At 64.2% G+C, this 19,833-nt stretch overlaps 1 protein-coding gene across 9 annotated transcripts in view; it reads right to left on the bottom strand.

Annotated features, from left to right (window-relative positions):
• DOT1L (DOT1 like histone lysine methyltransferase) overlaps positions 1-19,833 on the bottom strand; it is a 65,455-nt gene that overhangs the window by 8,396 nt on the left and 37,226 nt on the right. For 7 of the 9 annotated variants that reach the window (XM_081829547.1, XM_081829411.1, XM_081829401.1 and 4 more), the window contains 18 exons: positions 19,346-19,401; positions 16,921-17,000; positions 13,361-13,429; positions 12,499-12,605; positions 12,011-12,052; positions 11,075-11,185; positions 10,745-10,979; positions 10,146-10,259; positions 9,399-9,490; positions 8,903-9,004; positions 8,335-8,472; positions 7,492-7,617; positions 5,733-6,217; positions 5,408-5,543; positions 4,955-5,101; positions 3,804-3,918; positions 2,270-2,844; positions 1,774-1,976 (listed from right to left, as the gene is read on the bottom strand). In XM_081829547.1, coding sequence (XP_081685673.1) covers positions 1,774-1,976; positions 2,270-2,844; positions 3,804-3,918; positions 4,955-5,101; positions 5,408-5,543; positions 5,733-6,217; positions 7,492-7,617; positions 8,335-8,472; positions 8,903-9,004; positions 9,399-9,490; positions 10,146-10,259; positions 10,745-10,979; positions 11,075-11,185; positions 12,011-12,052; positions 12,499-12,605; positions 13,361-13,429; positions 16,921-17,000; positions 19,346-19,401 — 2,933 coding nt within the window. The remainder of the gene's footprint in view (positions 1-1,773; positions 1,977-2,269; positions 2,845-3,803; positions 3,919-4,954; positions 5,102-5,407; positions 5,544-5,732; positions 6,218-7,491; positions 7,618-8,334; positions 8,473-8,902; positions 9,005-9,398; positions 9,491-10,145; positions 10,260-10,744; positions 10,980-11,074; positions 11,186-12,010; positions 12,053-12,498; positions 12,606-13,360; positions 13,430-16,920; positions 17,001-19,345; positions 19,402-19,833) is intronic. The other 2 variants (XM_081829484.1, XM_081829709.1) reach the window with 2 other exon arrangements.

Here is a 19,833-nt window from a genome sequence, read left to right as displayed (position 1 = left end):
GGGGGAGTGAGGTGGGGGCGCAAGGTGGGGACACGCGAGGTGGAGGTGCGTGAAGTGGGGGAGCGAGGTGGGGGGAGTGAAGTGGGGGGACACGCGAGGTGGAGGTGCGCAAGGTGGGGGAGCGAGGTGGGGGAGCGAGGTGGGAGGAGAGAGGTGGGGGGACGCGCGAGGTGGGGGGAGCGAGGTGGGGGGCACGCGGTGGGGGGCACGCGGTGGTGGGGGCACTGTGGAAGACCATCCGGGGATTCCTCAAAACGCTAAACACAGAGTCACCGTCTGACCCACCAGTTCCACTCCTGGGTAGATTGAAAATATTTTTCTTTTTTTAAAGATTTATTCATTTATTTGAGAGACAGCGAGCAAGAGAGCGAGAGCGCGTGCACAGGCGCGTGCACGTGGCCGCATGAGCAGGGGGAGGGACAGACGGAGGAGAGAGAGAATCCTCCAGCAGACTCCATGCTGGGCGTGGAGCCCCATGCGGGACTCTACCTTACGACCCTGAAATCACGACCTGAGCCGAAATGAAGAGTCGGACACTTAACCGACTGAGCCCCCCAGGCGCCACAGTTGAAAACATTTTCAAGCAAAAGGAGGTATACGAAAGTTCACGGCAGCATTATCCCCATTAGCTCAACACCAGACACACCAAGTGTCCATCAGCATGTAATGAATGAACATGATGTGTGCGGTCCGTCCCCACGCGGGAACACGCTCCAGCCTCAGGAAGGAAGGGACCCCGGCACCTGCCACGACGTGGAGGGACCTTGGGGATACCGGGCTCAGCGAGAGGAGCCAGACCCCGAAGGACACATCCCGCAGGACCCCACTCCCAGGAGGTCCCCAGAGGAGGCCCGTCCACACAGACAGAAAGGAGAGGGTGGGAGCCGGGGCTGCGGAGTCTGTGTTAAGGGACACAGGCTCTTTTCTGGGGTGATAAAATTGATACTGGTGAGGGCGCCTGGGTGGCTCAGTTGGTTGAGCGACTGCCTTCGGCTCAGGTCATGATCCTGTAGTCCCGGGATCGAGTCCCGCATCGGGCTCCCTGCTCGGCGGGGGGTCTGCTTCTCCCTCTGCCCTCTTCCTTCTCGTGCTCTCTGTCTCTCGTTCTCTCTCTCTCAAATAAATAAATAAAATCTTTTAAAAAAAAAAATTGATACTGGTGATGTTTGCACAACTCTATAAATATACCAAAACCCACTAGATTGCACTCTCCAGACAGGCGATGCGCCACATGAATTAGATCTAATAAAGCTGTTCCGTATCACGAAAGAATACTGTTCGTGATCAAACACAGCAGATGTGCAGTGTCGACAAGAACTGGGAACTCTGCTCTCTCGGGCCCGTGCCTGCCGTGGCCGCCTGCGTGCCCTTCGTCTGCTCTAACCAGGTGACATACACACCAGGAGCGAGACCGGACACAGCAACGCCACGTCCCGGGGGCTCTAGGCCCAGAGGGCTGGCCCTGCCCTGCATGTGACGCCTCGAGGGGAAAGACCGCCCAGGCCCTTCCCGAGGAGCTTCTCACCAAGTCAAGGTTAAGAGTCTCGGGAAACTACCCACTCGAGCACAGCCACTCTGTGGGACTGCGGACAGCAGCTGGGGGGCCCCAAGGGGGAAGCGGTGACCGTGGCGGTCAGGGCCCCTGCACCCACCAACCAACGGTAGCTGGACACTGCCCGTCCTTCGCCCAGGCCCTGCCCTGGGAGGGCGACCTCATCACGAGCACCTCTCCTCCCAGAAGCCCCGCCCGTGGATGCCCCTGGCCCCACTCGCCTGGCGCTGCCTGGCTCGTCCTCGGAGCCCTGCTCCTCGTCTGAGGTCAGTGGGGAGTAGTGGGCCCCGTTGGTCTGGCTCAACGGCTTCTCCTTCTTGAGGATGGGCGGCTGGTCGTTGTCCTGGTAAGGGACAGGGGAGCTCTTCAGGCTCTCGGGGGACGAGATGGCCGTGATTTCCAAAGGCTGGTTAATGTTGCTGACCTGAGGGACCAGCACAGACACAGCACAAGCCTGTCAACAGGCTCCCCGAGCACCGACACCCCAGGGCTTCGCTTGGGTCCCTCCCACCCAGACCCGCCCTGGATCTCAGGCCGCTGGGGAACGGCAAAGCCGGCCTGCTGCCCTCAGAGGGAGGTGGACCGTGGCGCCGCCTCCTGCCTGTGCTCCTCGTGCCCTGCCATCTTGGCCGGGCTGGGAACGCGAGATGCCACGCGCAGGCACCTGAGTGGGCCAGCGGAGCCAGCATGCCCTCCCCACTGAGGCCCTGGCCTTACCATGGAGTTGAGGTTCAGCGGGGACCCTGAAGACTGCGTGAAAAGGCCGGCAACGGACGGCAGGGCCCGACGCTTGGGCGACACGCCGGAGCTCAAGCTGGGGGTCCCAGCCGCCGCCCGCTTCCTCCTGCCCCGCTTGCGGCTGTCCGGCCCATGGCCCTGGCCACTGTCCCCGCGGGCGCCCGCGGGCAGAGGGCTGGGTTTGCCGGGAGGCGACTGTTTGGCACTGCCGCCAGCCGAGATGGTAAAGACGATCCTCCTCTTGGCTTCGCCCTCGGGATCTGAAAAGCCGGCCTCGGAAGGAAGGTCCCCTTTGTTGGCCTCGGGGAGTGGGCCCTGGGCGGCACTGCTGAGCCGGGGGCTGGCGCAGAGCGGATGGGCAGGCGAGGCTGCACCGGAGCCGCGGGACTGCGGCAGCAGGGGCGGGTGCTGCGGGGTGGAGCAGGGCCCCATGCTGGCGAACAGGCTTCCTGAGCCCGAGACCTCATCGAAGGCGCCGGGCTCGGCTCCGGGAGCGAGGGGGGCCGGGCTGCCTGCCAGGGCCCCGCTGACAGCCACTGAGCCCGCGTAGAAGCCTGCCAGGAAGGACGGGGTTTCTCAGGGGAGGACGCCACTGCCTGGGGCGCAGATGGTGAGGAAGCTCCACACCTGGGAACCCGCCCTCCATGTGCTTCCGTCCAGTACCGGACACAGGCACCAGCGACCGGGCACGGCTGTGCCAGCCCCGGGGGCTCCCGGGCGGCCAGGCAGACACGTGGCTCCGTCCCGCTTCTGGGTGTAAGATGACTGCTGGTGCTGGAACCCGACAACCCCAGGTGGACCTGGCCAAGCCCCCTCCGCCCACGGAGGCTCACTAAGGTCCGTGGCCTCCTCACGCGCCTGCCATCAAGCCCTCCCCGCCCCAGAGGAAATGGTGTACCAGACACCAGACGCAGGACCTGCCCTCCCTGGGTCAACACGGGGGTCAGCACACTAACGACTAGCCCCCGGGCCTGGCAGTCTGGCCAACGGCCGGCGTGAGGACTTTCACCGGCACACGCCGCCCGCCCACACACCGTCACCGGCACCCCCACGCCACGGGGCTGAACAGCTGGGACAGAGACCCGATGCCAGCGAGGAGCCGTGTGCCTCCTGGCCCTGCACAGAAAGTCTGCGGGGGCCTCTGCCAGCAACCATCAGAAGTCTCTGACGGAGAGTCAGAACCCAGCTAGAAACCAGGCAGCTCCACAAGGACGCCACCAACCGGGTGGGGCACAGCGCCCGGGCTGAACGTCGGGAGGAAACGGCCAAAGGCTCCTGGATGTGCCAAGGCCCAGCCTAGAGCCCCTAACCCCCAGGGCTCGTTGTGCTGCATGCCGATGGCCCTGATGCAGCTCAGACCCTGCGGCCGGGAGGAGGGGAGCCAGCTCAGAGCCTGGCCTGGCGGACCTGGGGTCTCCTCCTCCTTCCAGCAGCAGTAGCAGAGGCTGCGGAGGGCTGGGGCCTGGGGGAAGGGCCAGGGGCAGGGACCCAGGAGGAAGAGGAGCACTCTGACCTGCAGGAGCAGGGGTGAGGCCTTTGCTTGCGGCGCCGTGGGCACTAGCGCCCATCTGCTTCTCAAGTGTGGACGAGGACTCTCGGGTCTGCGGCACAGGGCTGGGGGTGCTCCTCTGTGGAGAAAAAGTACACGCTGTCAGCTGAGCCAGGACTGGAGAGAGTCCCGGACATAAGCCACAGGATGTGCAAAGGGCCTGGGGCAGGGAGAATGGCAGGCATGTGAGAGCCGGCGCACAGAAGGGGAAATGACCTGCTCAGGGTTTGAGCACTGTGGGTAGCCCTCAGGAGGTTCTGACAAGGTGAGGGGCAGATGTCTGACTCGGGTCCCAAAGGACTGTTCTGGCTACAGCAAACGTCAGGCTGGGGACGAAGGGAGCAGGGACGGCTGTAAGGGGCTGCAGCTATGATCCAAACAGTGATTCCACTCCTGCATGGAATGGGGTGAAGATACCCACCCCCACAAAACCTGCTCACGCGCACTCACAGCAGCGTGATTCCTAACGGCCAAAAGTGGCAACAACAAATGTCCACCCTCGGATGAACAGACAAACACGACGTGGTCTGTCCACGCACGTGTCACTCAGCCGGGGACGGACCCCGAGCCCATGACGCTGAGGGAGGGAACCAGACACAGGAGGCCCCACGGGGTGTGCGTGCACGTGGACTCGCAGAGGCGGCTGCACAACTCCGAATGTACTAAGCGCCACTACGCCAGACCGTGCATGCAGCCGGGGGACTGGATGTGAATCGCCTCTCAACCAGAGCAAAGCCGAGCCCGCGTCACGCGAGACGCGCCATGTTCACGGGACGAAGGGAGACGGGCTTCGTGCTTCTACCGAATCCGACTTCGACTCCCGCCCCACCCGCACGCACCACCTTCCGCAAAAACAGGCCTGAGATCAGAATGGGAAAACAGTACTGTAACAAACTCCGCACTTCGGGGTTGTGTGCGTCTTGGGGCGCTGCGGTACGCTCCAGACTGACCAGCATGCAAACTAACAAAAAGGGACTAGGTCCTGCGGGGGAAACACCAGACGACGCCCCTCCCTGCCCACCCACGTGCTGCAGGCACGCCACACTGCTGGAGCCCGGGGGCCTGGGCCAGTCACACCAGGTGGCCGGCACCCTCCCCGGCCGGCGTCCACTCACCACTTTCTCGGCGCGGCTGGGCAGCACCACGCTGGCCAGAGGGATGCTGACGGGCAGCTTGCTCGGCTGCACGGTGCTGAGCGGGATGCTGACGGGCAGGCTGGTGATGGCCTCCCCACTGCTGGCATAGCTGCGCTCCTTCACACCCTGCACACACACACCAGCCCGGCCTCGCTCCTGCTGGCGGCGACGCCAGGCCCCCAGCAGCACCCGACGGCCACGGGGACCCTCCCAGCACAGGAGGCGGTCCCTCGCCTGTGACGCCCACCCATCTCCGCCACGCTCCGCCTCCTGAAATTCCAGGGCGCCCACACCCATTACTTGCCCACGGGCTCTCTCCTTCCCGTTCCTACGGGCAACGGCCCCTCACAGGGGCTCTTCTGCAGCACCACATCCCAGGCCTGGCTCAGGACACCCGCCGCGCACCCCCCACAGCCTGGGCCCTGCTCGCACCTTCTCGCCGCCCCTCTCCCCTGTCATCTGTAAGGCCATGGGGGATGAGGGTCGAGGGTCCTGAGGGCTCAGCTTGATGCCGTTTGCAATGCCAGGGCTCTGGTACGGAAGGCCGTTCTCCTTGGCGTGCTCAGCTCTGGAACAAGACACATCCCTGGTTCCTTCTCTGGGAAGCGGCTACAGCCACGGCTTTGCATCTAGAGCTGGTGGCCCAAGCCTAGCAAACGTCCTGAATCTCTTCCAAACCACCAAGCGCTCACTCAGAAGACCCCAAGGTGGCCCACGGGTGCCAGGGCAGGGCTAGTGAGCTCAAGTGCAGACTCACCGCGGGTGCAGCTCGCTGGCCGCCGTTTTGCCACTGGCCACATGGTCCTGGCTCAGGTGCCGCCTCAGCACCAGCTTGGCCGGGGAGAGCCGGGTGTAGTCGGGCAAGGCCAGGCCCGACATCTTCTCGAGCCTCGGCCGGCTGCTGTGGCTGGGGGTGCAGGGTATGACTTCCTGGTCCAGCGGGGAGGCCAGGTACTGGGGAGTGTTCTGCTTGGACGAGGGCCGGCTCAGCGCACCGCACACCTCGTAGCTAGCCGCGTGGCCATTCATGGAGAGTTCTGGGCTTGCGCTGCTCAAGTGGGGCAGGGAGAACTTGGAGCAGTCCAGGTCCAGATGCAGCCGGCTGGGGTCGGCCTCCAGCTCCCGGCCCAGGGCGCCTTTCCCGCGCAGGTGCGCCGACAGGGCGTCATCCGGTGGCACGCAAGACTTGAGCTGCAGGAGCTCCTGCTGCCGCTGGCTCTTCTCCAGTTCCACGATGCTGATCTGTCAGGCGAGGGGAGGGTCAGGCCTGCTGCTCGGCGCAGAGGCCCGCTCACACCTCTGCCAAGCGCCCAAGGGCAGGCCGGCCCCACCGCACGCAGCAACCTAGCCAAGGGACCGTCCCGGGAAGGCGCGGCGGACGCACACTCAGAGTGGCTGCAAGGACGGAGACCAGCTTTGTGTGTGACGGGGAAGCCAGAGCAGCCAACCGCCCAGCATGGGGTGGGAAGCGCTGGGGCCGACGGACAGAACAGCTGGTCTCAAGAGCCATCCCGCCAATGTGCACTCGGGGGAAGGGAACAGGGTGCGGGGACCCCATCTGCGCCGAAGGAGACCACGTATTAACCGCCCCGAGAAACCCTGGCACTGGCACCCGGGGCGCGAAGCACTTTCTCTGGTTTTGTCCGCTTTGCTTGTGCTTTGCCGGTAACTAACGGGCCTTTATTCCACGGAGGAATCAGCGCCCAAACGGCTTCTCACGGACGTGAGCAGAAGCGAGGCCTGGCTCTGCTATCGCGGGCAGCAAGCCTCTCCTTCGTGAGAGGCTCACCTGGGCCACGACCCTTCAGAAAGCAGCTTGGCCCCGGATCCCGGGACCGGAAACCACTCACAGACCCGCTTCGGGGAGTAGGTCTTTAACAAATATCCTTAATGTGAGTCTGCGGTGCAGAACAATTTGTGGTGGTGTCGTTTTGTAACAAGAAAACACCCGAAAAACCCCGAGGGCCTGGTGACCAGGAGGGCTTCACGGTGAAGCCCGGCTGGGGAGACGCCAACAGGAGGCCACAGCCTTGCAAACGGAGCTTCCAGACGCCAACGATGGCCGCACACCCTGCCGCGGTCCTGCCGTCCCCGGAAGGCTACACACCTGGTCAGCCAGCTCTGGGAAACCTCGGGAGGAGACAGACCTGTCCGCTTCTCCTTCCTCCCAGCCCTGTTTTCCAGCTGACCTCGGCAAAAGGCGCAAGCTCCTACAGTTTCCCGCGCAAGCACCAGGCTCCTCACGGGCAGCTTCACAAATGGCTCGATAAGGGGCACTGGGGAAATCCTAGGTTTTGAATGGAGCCCGAGACGCTCTGGGAGCAAGTGGGGCCACTCAGATGCTAAGCCCCTCGCTCCGCTTTGAGGGCCAGAGGCAGGGATGCCCGGGATATCCAGGCTGTTACTGCAACACCACAACGAACCCCCTGTCCTTGGCAGCAGGACAGCTCCGGGGGGGGACGGCTAATGGCGCCGCCATGGAAGCCCAGAGAGCCCCCCACGGCCCCAGCCCCCACCTGCAGCTCCAGGCAGTGCCTCTGCTTCTCGGAGATCTGGGTCCTCAGGGCCTGCTTCTCCTTCAGCAAGTTCTCCAGCGACAGCGTGGACCAGTCCAGCTTCAGCTCCTCACACCGAGCCTTGAGCTGTAGGGATAGGGAGGTCACGGTCGTGAGCCCCGGCCGGGCAGACCCCCGCCCCAGAGCACGCACAGCTGTGGGGAGGGTGGGCTGGGCAGCTGTTCGCTCAGCGGAGGGCAGACCCTGGGCTCTGCAGGGAGACACAGCCGATGTCTGGGCAGGTGCCTCCGAGCGCCTGTGTGCCCGGAGAACAGAACCTGCTGAGAGAAGACCAGGCTGAGGAAGCAGCCCAGGGGAGAGACCGGGGTTCCCCTGTAAGAACACCCACAGGAAGCAAAGCGAGGGTGCCCGCAGGATGGGACACGGAGGCCCCGTTAGAAGTGATGCTCCTGCATGCCCGGCAAGTGTGCCCTGGTCCCCAGGGGGGTGAGGACCAAGAGATATGCACCCTGGCCCCCAAGGGCTGGTTAAGGAGACCGGCACGGGGCTGTGGGGGTGGCAGAAGGATATCGAAGCCTGGGCCACCTGGAAAGCCCCGTTTAGTGAAGGTGTCAGAGCCTTTGGAGGGTCATGGGCCCCGCTGGTTTCAATGTGCTCTGACAGCCCAGGAAAAAAATGCACGGCCACGTCCCGCTGCAGACTAGGGGGTCCCGGGAAGCGTGTGCTCAACAAGGATGCCTGGGCTCTGGCGAGAACCCTCTCATCCTCTGTCCAGGGCCCACACCAGAACCACAGCCTGCAGGCCCAGCCACCAAGGAGGCCCACCCTCTCCCAGGGGCCCACCAGCTGCAGGCTCTGGCTTCTCAGCTCCCTGTTGTCCTTCTGCAGCTGCTCCGTCTGTTCCCTCAGCTGCTGGTTGTGAGCCGAAATCTCCTTCTGCGCCTGGATCAGGTCGTTGTAGGTCAGCGCCTTCACGCCCAGCTGGGGACACATGACAGCAGAGGTGGGCTTTCATGCAGGAGCACGGAATGGCAGGCAAAGGGCAGGGGGAGGCCTCAGCGGGCCCGAGCCGCCAGGGACTGGGGCTGGGGGCCGTTTGGGGGCAGTAAGGGGAGGGCTAGGGCGGCGGCCGATGGCAGTCAGAGAGAGGACCTACAGTGATCCAGACAAGGAACGAGGGGCTGACCCCCAGGGCACGAACCCAAGCCAGCAGCCCTCCAACTACACACATTCTACATCCCTCTGTCAGAAGACGTAAAACGTCAAAGCACCGGAAAGGAGAAGGTCCTTCCAGATCTCAGCACTGGGGCCTGCACCCTGCTCCTGCCCCCACCCACCCGAATCCCGCACTTGGGGCTGTTTGCTGGGCCGGTGAGCCCAGGGCGGCAGGTGTGGTCTCCAGCACCCCTACCTCATCCAGTTTCTGCTGGAAGAGCCTCTTGATCTCCTCTTTCTGGGCCTGGCAGTGGCCGAACAGCTGCTGCGCAGCACCTAGCAACCGGGTGTTCTTCTCCTGGGGGGACGGCGTGTGGTGACGGCAAGGCCCTGTCCCCACCACGTCCCTTCCCACAAAGGGCCTGAAGGGGGCTGCTCAGCTGGACACGCCCTGGCCCAGAAGGCAAACAACCCTCAGCCATTCTCGCTGGTTAAGAACGTGACCCCGCTGCTTCTCCCTCTCCCACTGCCTCTGCTTGCATTCCTGCTCTCGCTGTGTCTTTCTCCGTCAGATAAATAAATAAAATCTTTAAAAAAAAAAAAGAACGTGATCCCCTGGTGAGCAGTGAGACCCCGTGGCCTTTCTGGAACCAGAAGGGACAGTGTGCGGGCCTGAGAAGAGACTGCAGCTTTTCCTACGGCCAAGGCACCTTTGGGGGGACAAGAGGTGGGGGGCATGGGGCAGGGCTCACCTTCTCCTGGTCCAGCAGCTGCTGCAGGCTGGCCTTGTACTGGGCGGTCTTGGTGTACGCCAAGAACTGCAAGTACTGAATCTTGAAGGATTCTGCAAGAGATCAAATACACAGTTCAGTGCAGACGTGACCCCACTGAGGCCAGCAGGGAGGAGGGCAGGCCTTCAGAAATGAGTCGGCAGCGGGGGGCAGCTGCCACCCCCAGAGGCTGCTGCAGCGTCCGTCTCACCGCCTGCCGACATGCCGGGGCCTTCGGTCCCCACCCTGGGCACCCCTCACAGCACCTGCCACCACCACCCCACACCTTCCTCCCTGCAACACCACGTGGGTTCCCGTTAGTAAATCCGCCCATTTTCTTGGGAAGCACGTTGCTGACGTTGAATTGAGAAAACCGGCAGCTCCCAAGATGTGAAAAGGGGTTTCTTTCACCCAGTTTTTAGAGATAAGCAGCCCCTCAATCTGCCCCAGCAGCGTGAGGACGTACGCACTCAGCTCAGCAACACCGGGGGCCAAGCTCACCCGCGACACGGTCTTCCCAACCCCGCGCAGTGGACACGGGCCGGGTGGTTCTCTGGGGGCGTTCCGGGTGCTGGGGAGATGGCGCAGCCTCCCCGGCCCCACCCCCTCCAGGCCGGCAGCACCCAGTCCTGGCCCCGTGTGCCCTGGGGCAGAAGCCCGCCCGCAGACGAGCACGTGGGCCCAGCTGACGGTGGCAGCACGGGGGCTTGCGGTCCCGGCGCAGCTCACCTAGCAGCTTCTGCAGTGCGGGCGGGGTGGGTGCCAGCAGCAGCTGGTCGGGGGGCTGCCGCTGCACACTGGGAGGTAGCTGATAAAACGGGCTGTGAGGTGACTTGTACGCATCTGCAGGGGCACAGAGCGGCCACACGTCAGCGGCAGGCTGGTGCCCCGGAAGCCTCTGCTTCAGGGAACCGGCCAGCTTGTTAACACAGAGACTAAACACGCCACCAGACACCGCGTCTCGGCACTCCGAGAAGCAGACTCGAATCCCCACGTGATCTAAGACATGCCCGGGAGCCGTGTCCCCTCTGTGCGGTCCCTCATCAGATCCCGGGGTGGCAGGATGATGGGAAGGCCATCTGGGGCTCGCTCTCGGGGAGCCCAGCCAAGTGCAGACAGGGGTGAGCACGCCCCAGGGCGCCCCCAGCAGGGTCTGGAACACGAGCACTCAGCCACTCAGCGCGCGGTGCTGTCCCGGCGGTCTCCGCCCCCCTCACTGCCGCAGGGGACAGGAGAGGGACCCCACCCGCCGTACCAAGGAAGAGCGGCAAGGGGTGCGCTGGGACCGGCAGACTGCACGCCCCGGGGCCCGCACGCGGCTGGCTCACCCTGCGGCGAGGGCGCTGCCGTCTGCGACGCGGCCTGGGCATGCAGGAGGTCCAGTGCAGTTTGGCTCTTCTTGGGCTTACGCTCCGGGTTCGCGGTGCTCATCTTCTTGGGACGCCCGCGCTTCCGGCCGGCCATCTTCCGCCCCTTCTTGTTCAGCTTTTTCTTCCGGGCTTTGGAGGGTGACGGCTTTTTGATGGTGGTCGCCCCAGCTTTTTCTTCCTCGGCCCCGGAATCCTAGCAGACGGAGGGTGGGGGACGTCAGGGGAGCACCGGCGGGCCCATCCAGCCCCGTGAGCCCCCCTCCGCGGGGACGCGGGGCGAGCGCTCACCATCGGGGTGTCCGCGGGCACGGCGGCCTTGCTCTCGGGCAGCTTGGTGGGAGTGGCCGTGGTGCTCTTGTTGTCTCGCTGCTGCCGGCGCCGGGCCGCTTCCTGCTCCTCCTGGAAAGCAAGCGCCAGCTGTGTCCGCAGCCCGGGCCTGCTGTCCGACACAGGCCAGGCCGTGGAGCGCAGAGGAGCCCAAGAGCGCGTGCACGCACGCACACCCCCATCCTCTGTCGGAAAGCAGGCGGCCCTCCAACCACGGGCGGCGCAGGACCCTGGGGCTGGGGCAGGAGAAGCCGCCTGATGGTCATCTCCCCCCTGCTGGCAGCACGCCTGCCCACACCAAGGGGCTGCGTGCGCTAGAGCGCTGTCCTCCTCGGACACCGCGGTAAGAGGAAGGACGGCGCCGGCCAGCTCCAGGGGGTGAGGGCGCTGGTCAGCACGTTACGACCCGAGTGCCCCTACACACAGTAGGAAGGACACGGGACCCCGGGTGGCTGGAGCCGGCCATCTCTGGGGGGGCCTCTCTTGCTTGGATACTTGTCTGAGGTGGCTGTGAGGGTGCGGGACAGGACTGACTGCCGGAGTGGGCAGCGGGAGGGACATGGGAGCCCGCCTCCCGGCTCCCCGCACACAGCAACTCGGAGCGTCCCAGCCCCTCTGCGCCTCGGGCCTCGGGTCAGGACAGCGCGAGGGCTGTTCGCCATCCCGGACCTCGGCACGGCTCACCAGATCACCAAATCCCATTTCAGAGACTCATTCAACCCATTCCCCAAAAACGTGTCCGAGAGTTGTGGCCACCGAGGCTGCTGAAGACGAGGCAGGTGAGCGTGTGGGCCCAGGCCCCTGTCACTCAGGCCAGCCCCATTCCCCATCTGCACGGGCGTGCCCTCCACCCGCAGCGCACACACGTCATGAAGGCAAAGAAAAACACACACTTACCCTGAGTTTTGGATTTTTCAGACTAGAAAAATAGTTTTCAAGCTGAAAATGCAAAGAGAAAACACAAGGCAGAGTCTCAGCAGAAGTCCGCCCCGCGCCCTGTCGGGGTGAAAGCAGTAGCCCGGGCACGCGGACACCAGGCACACGCAGAGCGCGGCGGTGGCTCCCGGACGGACGGCTGGCAGGGCACGCGCTCCTGCCCGGGGGCCCGCGGGGCTCAAGGACCCCGCCCCTGCCGTGCGGGCCCGCGCACAACCCCCGCGCCGTCCCACGTGGAGCCAGCGGCCTCACGGCGGGCCCGGCGAGAACCCGGGTTTCTGGGAGGCCTCTGACACCAGGGTGGAGCCGCCGCTCCACGAGTCCTCGAGACAAGGAGTGCCCCACACGAGGGCGGAGGACAAGGAAGGCAAGACAGACCAGGGCCCCCCCGCCCGCCCCCCGACCCGCTCCCACTCCCGTGCGCGCTGAGGGCCACGTGGGGCACTCACTATGGTGCGGTCGATGGTGTGCAGGTAGTAGGAGACTGGCTTCCCCGTCCAGGACACCGAGCCTTTCAGGGGCGAGAGCTCCACCACACGCATGATGGTCCCGATGTCTGTGTACAACAGGCCACGCTCAGGGCCCCTCCTGCGCCCAGGGAGTGGGCGGGCAGGGCCCTCTGTGCCGCCTCCCGTCTCGGGGGCTCCCTCCCCCACGAGAGGCCCAGCTGAGGCAGGAAGGGGCGGAAGTGCGGTCCCTCACCACCCCAACCGCCCGCCAGCACGCCCCTGGCTGGGTCGGGGAAGCTGGGTCGCAAAGGCGTGCACGGCTACGCCGAGGGGCTTGTCCGAGGCAGACAGCGACAAGCCTGGGGCGGGTGGCATCGGAAGGCACTTGGAGGACAACTCAAAAACCATGTGGCGACAGGAGCTCCCAGCAGCACCCGAGAAGTCACGAGCCCCCGAGGCCCATGCGGCCCGGCCCAAGGGCCCGGCTGAGCTCCTGCCGCGGGATCTCTGCCACCAACCCTCCCTGTGCAGGGACAGGGCAACCACCGCCTGCTCAGGCCAATCACAACAGGGACGCGAAGTGCTCGGCAAACCTGTCCCTCTGAGTCCCACACCGGGCCGCCCTGCCCGCCGGGGACACAAGGCCACGTGTGGGGACGCCTGTGGTGGTCAGGACTGGGGGTGCTCTTGGCACCGAGGGGGTGGGGCTGGGCGTGCTGCTGAAAGCCCCACAGCGCCCGGGACACCCCCACAGAGAGCGACCTGCCCTGACGTGAGTAGCACCAGGGGGACAGGCCCCACACTGACACACATCAGATGCTCAAAATCACATATGTTAGTAATTCAGTGGCGAGTTTCTTACCACTCAAGTTTCTGCTGTTTATTCTGAAGTTCAGAGGCGCAAAGGGCTTCGAGGACACGATTCTGCCACCTGAAACACAAACACCAGTTACTGCCCTTCGTGGGGGGACAGCTACACACCACAAATGGAAGGAAAACGACGTCTGGCGGAGGAAGGAGCTGCCACGGGGACAGGAGCACGGCTGAGTCCCATCCGCTTCCCACAAGTCAGAGCAAAACCAGGAGACGCTTTCCCCATGGAAGTCTGTCCCACGAGCGGCCCTCGTGGACAAACGTGCTCTGGGCCCCACAGTGCTGCCCCGCAGAGCTCCCAGCTGGGGGTCACGCCGGCACCGGACAGACACCATCGGCGAGGACATGCGCCCCCTCTGCCATCTCGGCACTTGTGCGGACGAGTCCCACAGTTACAAGCGAGTGTGAGTGGCCAAGGCAAACCCTGAAGTCCCACCACCGGACTGCCAGGCGGGCCGGCCACGCTGACAGCAGCGCTTCCGTGTGCCGAGTTCTAAGGAGGAAAAGACGCACAGAGGGAGGCTCATGAGGGAGCTCCCAGCACGCGCCGTAGGAAACACTGCAGATGCGTAGGTGCACGCTCTCAGAAGCCGTACTTCTCGGTAGGAGGAAGAAAGAACCAAATGGAAAAGAAACACACCTGCCGGCCAGGGCGCCCCCATCCCGAGGAGCACCCAGCCACCCAGCCCACGTCCTAAGAACCATCCCCTGCAGGAGCAGGCGATGGGCCCAGTGCTGGGCCGGGCCAGGTGCGAGGTCAGGTGGCAGCCAGGGTTAGGGCCCATGGGGTCCCATCAAAGGTCTCAGCAGCCAGAGGCTGAACAGAGTCCCGTGGGGCACCTGGAAACCGGAGGGCCTCTGGAAAGCGTGGTGCTGAGTGGGGTACACCCTGGGGTCCCCCGCGTGCTCCAGCTAGGAATGCACCACACGGCAAGGGCAATGGGAGCTGCAAGGGGTCCCTGAGGGCGCATCACTACAGGACAACAGGTCAGGCGGCTGTGGACTGCAGGGCTCGTCGGGCACTCCTGCCCTATCAGGTCCCCGAAGCCCGCCCACAAGACACCATGAGGGAGGGACCAGAGCAGCAACACCCACGAGACGATGAGCCCAGACGCCCAGCAGGCGTCATCAACAAACACGGAGGCACCCTGCTCCAGCAAAAGCCCACCTGGCCCCTGGCCCAGGACGAGGCGGCCAGAAGGTGGGCCCTTGGGCGGGCGGCAGGAGAGCGACAGGTGGAGGGGCCCTCCGTTCTGTCCTGGGGCTGGCGCGTGGCTCGGTGCCCTGGGACAGCCACCGTTCACGCCTACACAATGGTCAGGAGCGACCCGGGCCGCGTGCGCACGCTCCCCTGCACACAGACCAGCACACACACCACGCAGCCGTCAGCGCCCAAGGCAGCTGTAACCACCCGCGGCTGTGCTGGGCTCTCCTGGGTTAGGAGCGCCAAGGCCGCCTCCAGGCCATCGCAGAGCCTAGAAAACCCAGCAGCTTTAGCACTTGTGTTAGGAGCTGCAGTGACTGGTCGAGGATGAGGGCACTGCCCGAGGCTTCCCGCTCAGGCCCCTGAGCACAGGGCCCAGGCGGGCCGATGCCCACAGTAAGGTCGCAGCCTGTGGCCTGCTCCTCCAACAGGGCATGTCACCCTGAGGACCAGGGAGGCCAGCCACGTTCATGCCAGGAGGACCCGAGAAGGACGGGCACCCAAGGCAGAGCTCTAATGAGGATGGCAGCAGCAGACCCAGAGCCTGGCCACCCTTCACCCCGGGCGTTTGGGAGGAGGGGAGTCCACAGACTGGGGTCTGAGCCCTTGGCTGGAGGACTTGACCCACAAGCAGTGGGTTCATCTCGATCCTGAAACACAGTGGGCTATGACCAAGGACTTCGGATTCAGTGTGACACCGAGCTCAGCCGGACAGAGGGCCCCCCACTGTCCCGAGACTTTCTCCACGTGGAGAAAATGAGAAATGAAACAGCCAGAACCTTGACTCTCGGCTCAATGAGGACACACAAGCGAGAGGCATGAGGGTGCAGACCGAGGGGAGCAAACAACCAGGCAACATGGCCCTCGTCATGGGAGAGACGGGAGGACCCACTGCGGCCCGGCCCGTGCGCCCCAGACGGCGCCCAGAGTGACCGGCACCTGCAAGAAGGGGCTGATGTTTCTCTCTTCCCTCCAGGAGCTCGCTGGGCTCTCCTGTGCTCTCAGTCAGAGCACACACGCTGCAACCCGCTGCAGTTACAAAGGCGTGAAAGGCGTTCAAATCGAACTAGTTCACTCCCACCTACTTAGAAGGTTCTGGACTGGATGGTCTTCTCTGCCTGACGTTCCAAGTGCACGAGGGCTTCGGGCACAGCAAAGCGAGAGGAGACACTAAGCTGCACTGCCTGGCGCCTGGCCACAGCCTGATTCCCCTACCGGCGGCTAAGCTGGGGCCCGAGGGTGCACCTTCCCTCGTCCAGCCGGCAGGGCGGCCGTGGGAGCAAGACACGGGGCCCCACGGCACACACACTTCTGGCGCAGGGGGATTCTTGAGGCCACCACTCAGGACGGCCACCCTCCGGTGCGCCACAGGCCACAGGAGCAGCCAGGGACAGCGCAGTGCTCCCGGGAAGGAGCAGCTTGCTGGGCCAGGTCGCAAGGTTGGCTGAGAGGCTGCACGCCAGTCTCAGCTTGCCAAGATTCAGAAAACAAACTTCCCTAGAAGGTTCAGGCCAGATACAGTATAGGACCTCACTCCACAAAACCACCCACACAATTCCAAATCTAGAAGCCTCCACAAGCACAAGGAAAACACAGTCCTACCTAAATGCCAACCGACTCCCAGGGCAACAGCCCAGCTGGGGAACGAGAGCACAGCTTTCGAGCTCCTTCCGAGACGTCCCCCACAGCTGTGCCCAGCAGCTCCGCTGCAAGTCTGAGACGCACGAAGCAAAGGGGCCTTCCCTCCCCCAACCGGGGACAGAAAGGCAGACGAGGGTGGCAGGGGCAGCTGTGGCCGGGCCGAGAGGGGCCCAAACACAGGAAAAACCCAGAAAAAGCCAAGGAGGCCCATCTGGACGACCCCAGGGGCCTCAGTGCCCCCAGGTTAGGGTCACCAGATGGAACGAGGACGCCGGTCGAGTCTGAATTTCAGGTACAGTGAGTGATCCCTCAGTATGAGCTTGTACTGAGACGTTATTGGCTGTCTCCAGGGAATCTGAGTGTGACTGCATGGCCTGCAGCCCGCCTGTTACTGTGGCCACCCACCCCAGGTCCCTCGGGCCCACTGGCAGCTCCTGCCTGCGGGAGGCCCAGTCGGCCCTGTCGGCCCTGTCGCGCATACTGATCCGGGAGGCACCCGGCCCGCAAGCAGGGGGCAGAACCGCCGTCAGCAGACCCCTGGGCCTGAGGCCTTCCGCCCGGCCTGCACATGGAGGGCTGTCAGCACTTACAAGGGCCCCAGGCCCTGCGGTCAGTGCAGGAGCCACAGACAGACCCGAGTGGGTCTCGAGCGCCAGGAGCACATGCTGACCGTGACAGGGCAGGGTGAAGGGGGGGTACGTTACCTTCCTTCATGTTCGCAAACCGCTCCTTCAGCTGGTGATCCACCTCAGGACCAAAGGCAAAATTATTCACAAATATAACACTGCAAAATAATATTCCAGTTGAGTAAAACGAAGGTTCCATTTCCGCACGTGTAGAGTTCCAGGGCACACCACGCCTACCGCCTCCTCCATCAGCTCCCCCAGCCCGGGGACGGGACCCGGGGCCCGCGGGGCCCAAGGGACAAGCCGGCTGCATTGGTGGGTGGGTGGTCCCCGCCTGCCCCCGGGACGTCCCTGGGGTGGGAATGTGGACGGCACAAAGGTCACCTGGGGACAGAGGTGTGAGGACCCCATCAGGCTGCATTTGAAAGGGAGCCGCCTGAGGACCTGCAGGACCAGAGGCAGAGTCCTTCTCCTTCCTCCCACGCGCTCTGGCACCAGACAACCCAGGAGCCTGGGTCCGAACACGCCAACCGGGGTGGCCGGGGAGGCTGCTGCCCCACTCTGGGCACGCGGAGACACAGCCCTGCCTGCCCGCCCGGGCCCAGCTCATGCCCACTCAAGGCACTCTCTGAATGGCTACGCTCTCCACACAGCCGTCAGCTGGGTCATCTCAAGTCCCACAGGTGAGACAGCTCCCGACCCAGCTGTGCGGCCCTTCTCTCCCACATAAGTGCCTCCAGATAAGACCTGGGCCAGGGGGCAGAACTGCAGACGGAGGGTTTACGTCCTCTCTTGAAAGGGACAGAAGACTGGGCTGACGGCCATCCCCTCGCTGCTTGTTTTGAGTCTCGACAGTCTAGAATCGAGACTCTGGAAGCCGTCATAGCAACCAGGAAACAGAACAGTCACGGGTGACCTGACCAGAGTGAGAACAGACACCAGACACCCGGTGGGCAGAGCAGCAGGGAAGAATCATTAAAGACACGGATCAAGCACAGTGCACTCTCCCTGCCCCACCGCACCACAAAGCTGAGGACGGGAGGCTTTAGGCTGAGGCGCAGGCGTCCTTGGGAGCCAAGGGACGGAGCCCTGACGAGACAGCTGGGCGGAAAGAGCTCCCACAGAGAGCAAGGCTGGCCTGTCCCAGTCCCTACTCGGGAACAGAGCCTGGGAAGGCAGGACATGAGCCAGCAAAGGCCCTGCGGACGGCTCTGATGCTCCGAAGGCAGCCGCCCCTCCCATCTCATGCACGAGGAGTCCAAAGCAGAGATGGAGTCCTTAATAAGAAAGGGGCTGGAAGGGGCACCTGGGTGGCTCATTCGTTCAGCATCTGCCTTCAGCTCAGGTCATGGTCCCAGGGTCCTGGGATCGAATCCCGCATCAGGCTCCCTGCTCAGCGGGAAGCCTGCTTCTCCCTCTCCCACTCCCCCTGCTTGTGTTCCCTCTCTCACTGTGTCTCTCTCTGTCAAATAAATAAAATCTTAAAAAAAAAAAAAAGAAAGAAAGAAATGGGCTGGGAGGGGAGGGGACACCCCTGCCGGGAAGCGGAACACCTGACGGGTTGTCAAGGGGATGCTCTCCCATCACCAAGGCCTGTTCCCACTCTGCCTGCAGGACAAGGGGCAGACGAGGCCCGGGGGACGGTGCCCTCCCCGTGAGCTCTCACATCGCCAGGGTGACCACAAGATGAGACACCTTGGCCCAGATGCTGCTGGCCAGCACTGGAGAGCCCCCAGACCCCCACGGATGGGGATGCCCATGGGGTCAGCAGGGGTCTCTCAGGGAAAGGGGGAAGACCTGGCCAGTAGGGGAGAGCAGAGTGGACCCAACTCAGATGAGGACTTCTCGTGGGACAGCCACAAAGGGAGAGGCTCTGGAAAGAGCAGTGCCCAGTTTCTACCTGCCCCCAGGAGTTAATGGGGACTATGCGGCTACAGGCAGTATGTGCCTGAAGGAAAGACAGAGAGAAGCCAGACGGCAAGGTCCCCTAAAATAGTGGGCCACCATCGGCAAGAATGACTTCTTCCCAGGAAGATGGCTCTGGGGTGTGCAACGCCTCTTGGGTCCCCAGGCTTCCAGCAGTCTCCAGCTGACTGGCACGCCCCCGGCCTGAGGTCAGGGGAAGGGCTGCAGACCAGCTCCGGCCCACAGCGGGTCCAGAGGAAGGTGTGGGCAAAACTGCAGCACCCCAGATGCGTGGGACAAGACGCCACCCCATGGCAGGTGCAGAGAAACAGCCCTGCCCCCACACCCAGCTGGGGGAGGTGCGGACACAGCAAGGACCTGCACGCTGAGCGCAGGGCCGAGACAGCTGGAAAGGGCCCTTCCTGACGGGCAGCCAGGGGACTGCCCTGGGGCCCTGGGTCTGACTCCCGGACCACCTGCTCGGCTACAGGCGAGGGACGGGGAGAGAAGGAGTTCTCCAGCCACCTCTCCCAGGCGCACCACAGCTCGCCCCACGTCCAGCACCCTCCCCAGGGGCGCACGCCCGGCCAGACCCTACCTTGTGTTGGCAATCCGCTCTCTCCACTCTTCCGAGAGGAAGTCGCCTCTTTCCAGCTGAAAGAAAAACAGGAGGGAGGCTGACTCAGGAGGCCTCACCCAGCTTCGCGCCCTGCCCGCCCGCCCGCGGAGAGGAGATGAAATGAACGCTGTCACGGAAGTGGGGACGACACAAGACCGAGGCAGTGGCGGCTCCGGAGGGTCCAGCCCCAGCAGAGGACACGCTGCAGAGCCACACTGAGCCAGCCGGGGGCGAGCCCGGGGCGCGCCCACGCGTGGTTCCCAGCCTGCTGGCGGTTCTGGACAGAACGTGGGCCGGCCGGCCACGGCTACAGCAGAGAACAGTGGTCGTGCCCTTGGGAGGCGCCCGGGGCACAGAGCGCCGGCCCGGCACGCGGCAAAGGCCGGGCTTGCTTTCTGTACCACAGAAGTGCAGGTGCAGCGGCTGAGCCCGGCCTCCCGCGCCTGCTCACCTGACAGCCCCATCTG

This window comes from Leptonychotes weddellii, chromosome 1 (genome assembly GCF_054177405.1).
Source record: "Leptonychotes weddellii isolate Sample4059 chromosome 1, ASM5417740v2, whole genome shotgun sequence".
Lineage (NCBI taxonomy): Eukaryota > Metazoa > Chordata > Mammalia > Carnivora > Phocidae > Leptonychotes > Leptonychotes weddellii.
Note: the sequence above shows the minus strand (reverse complement) of the source record. Positions and strands in the feature narration are given on the sequence as shown.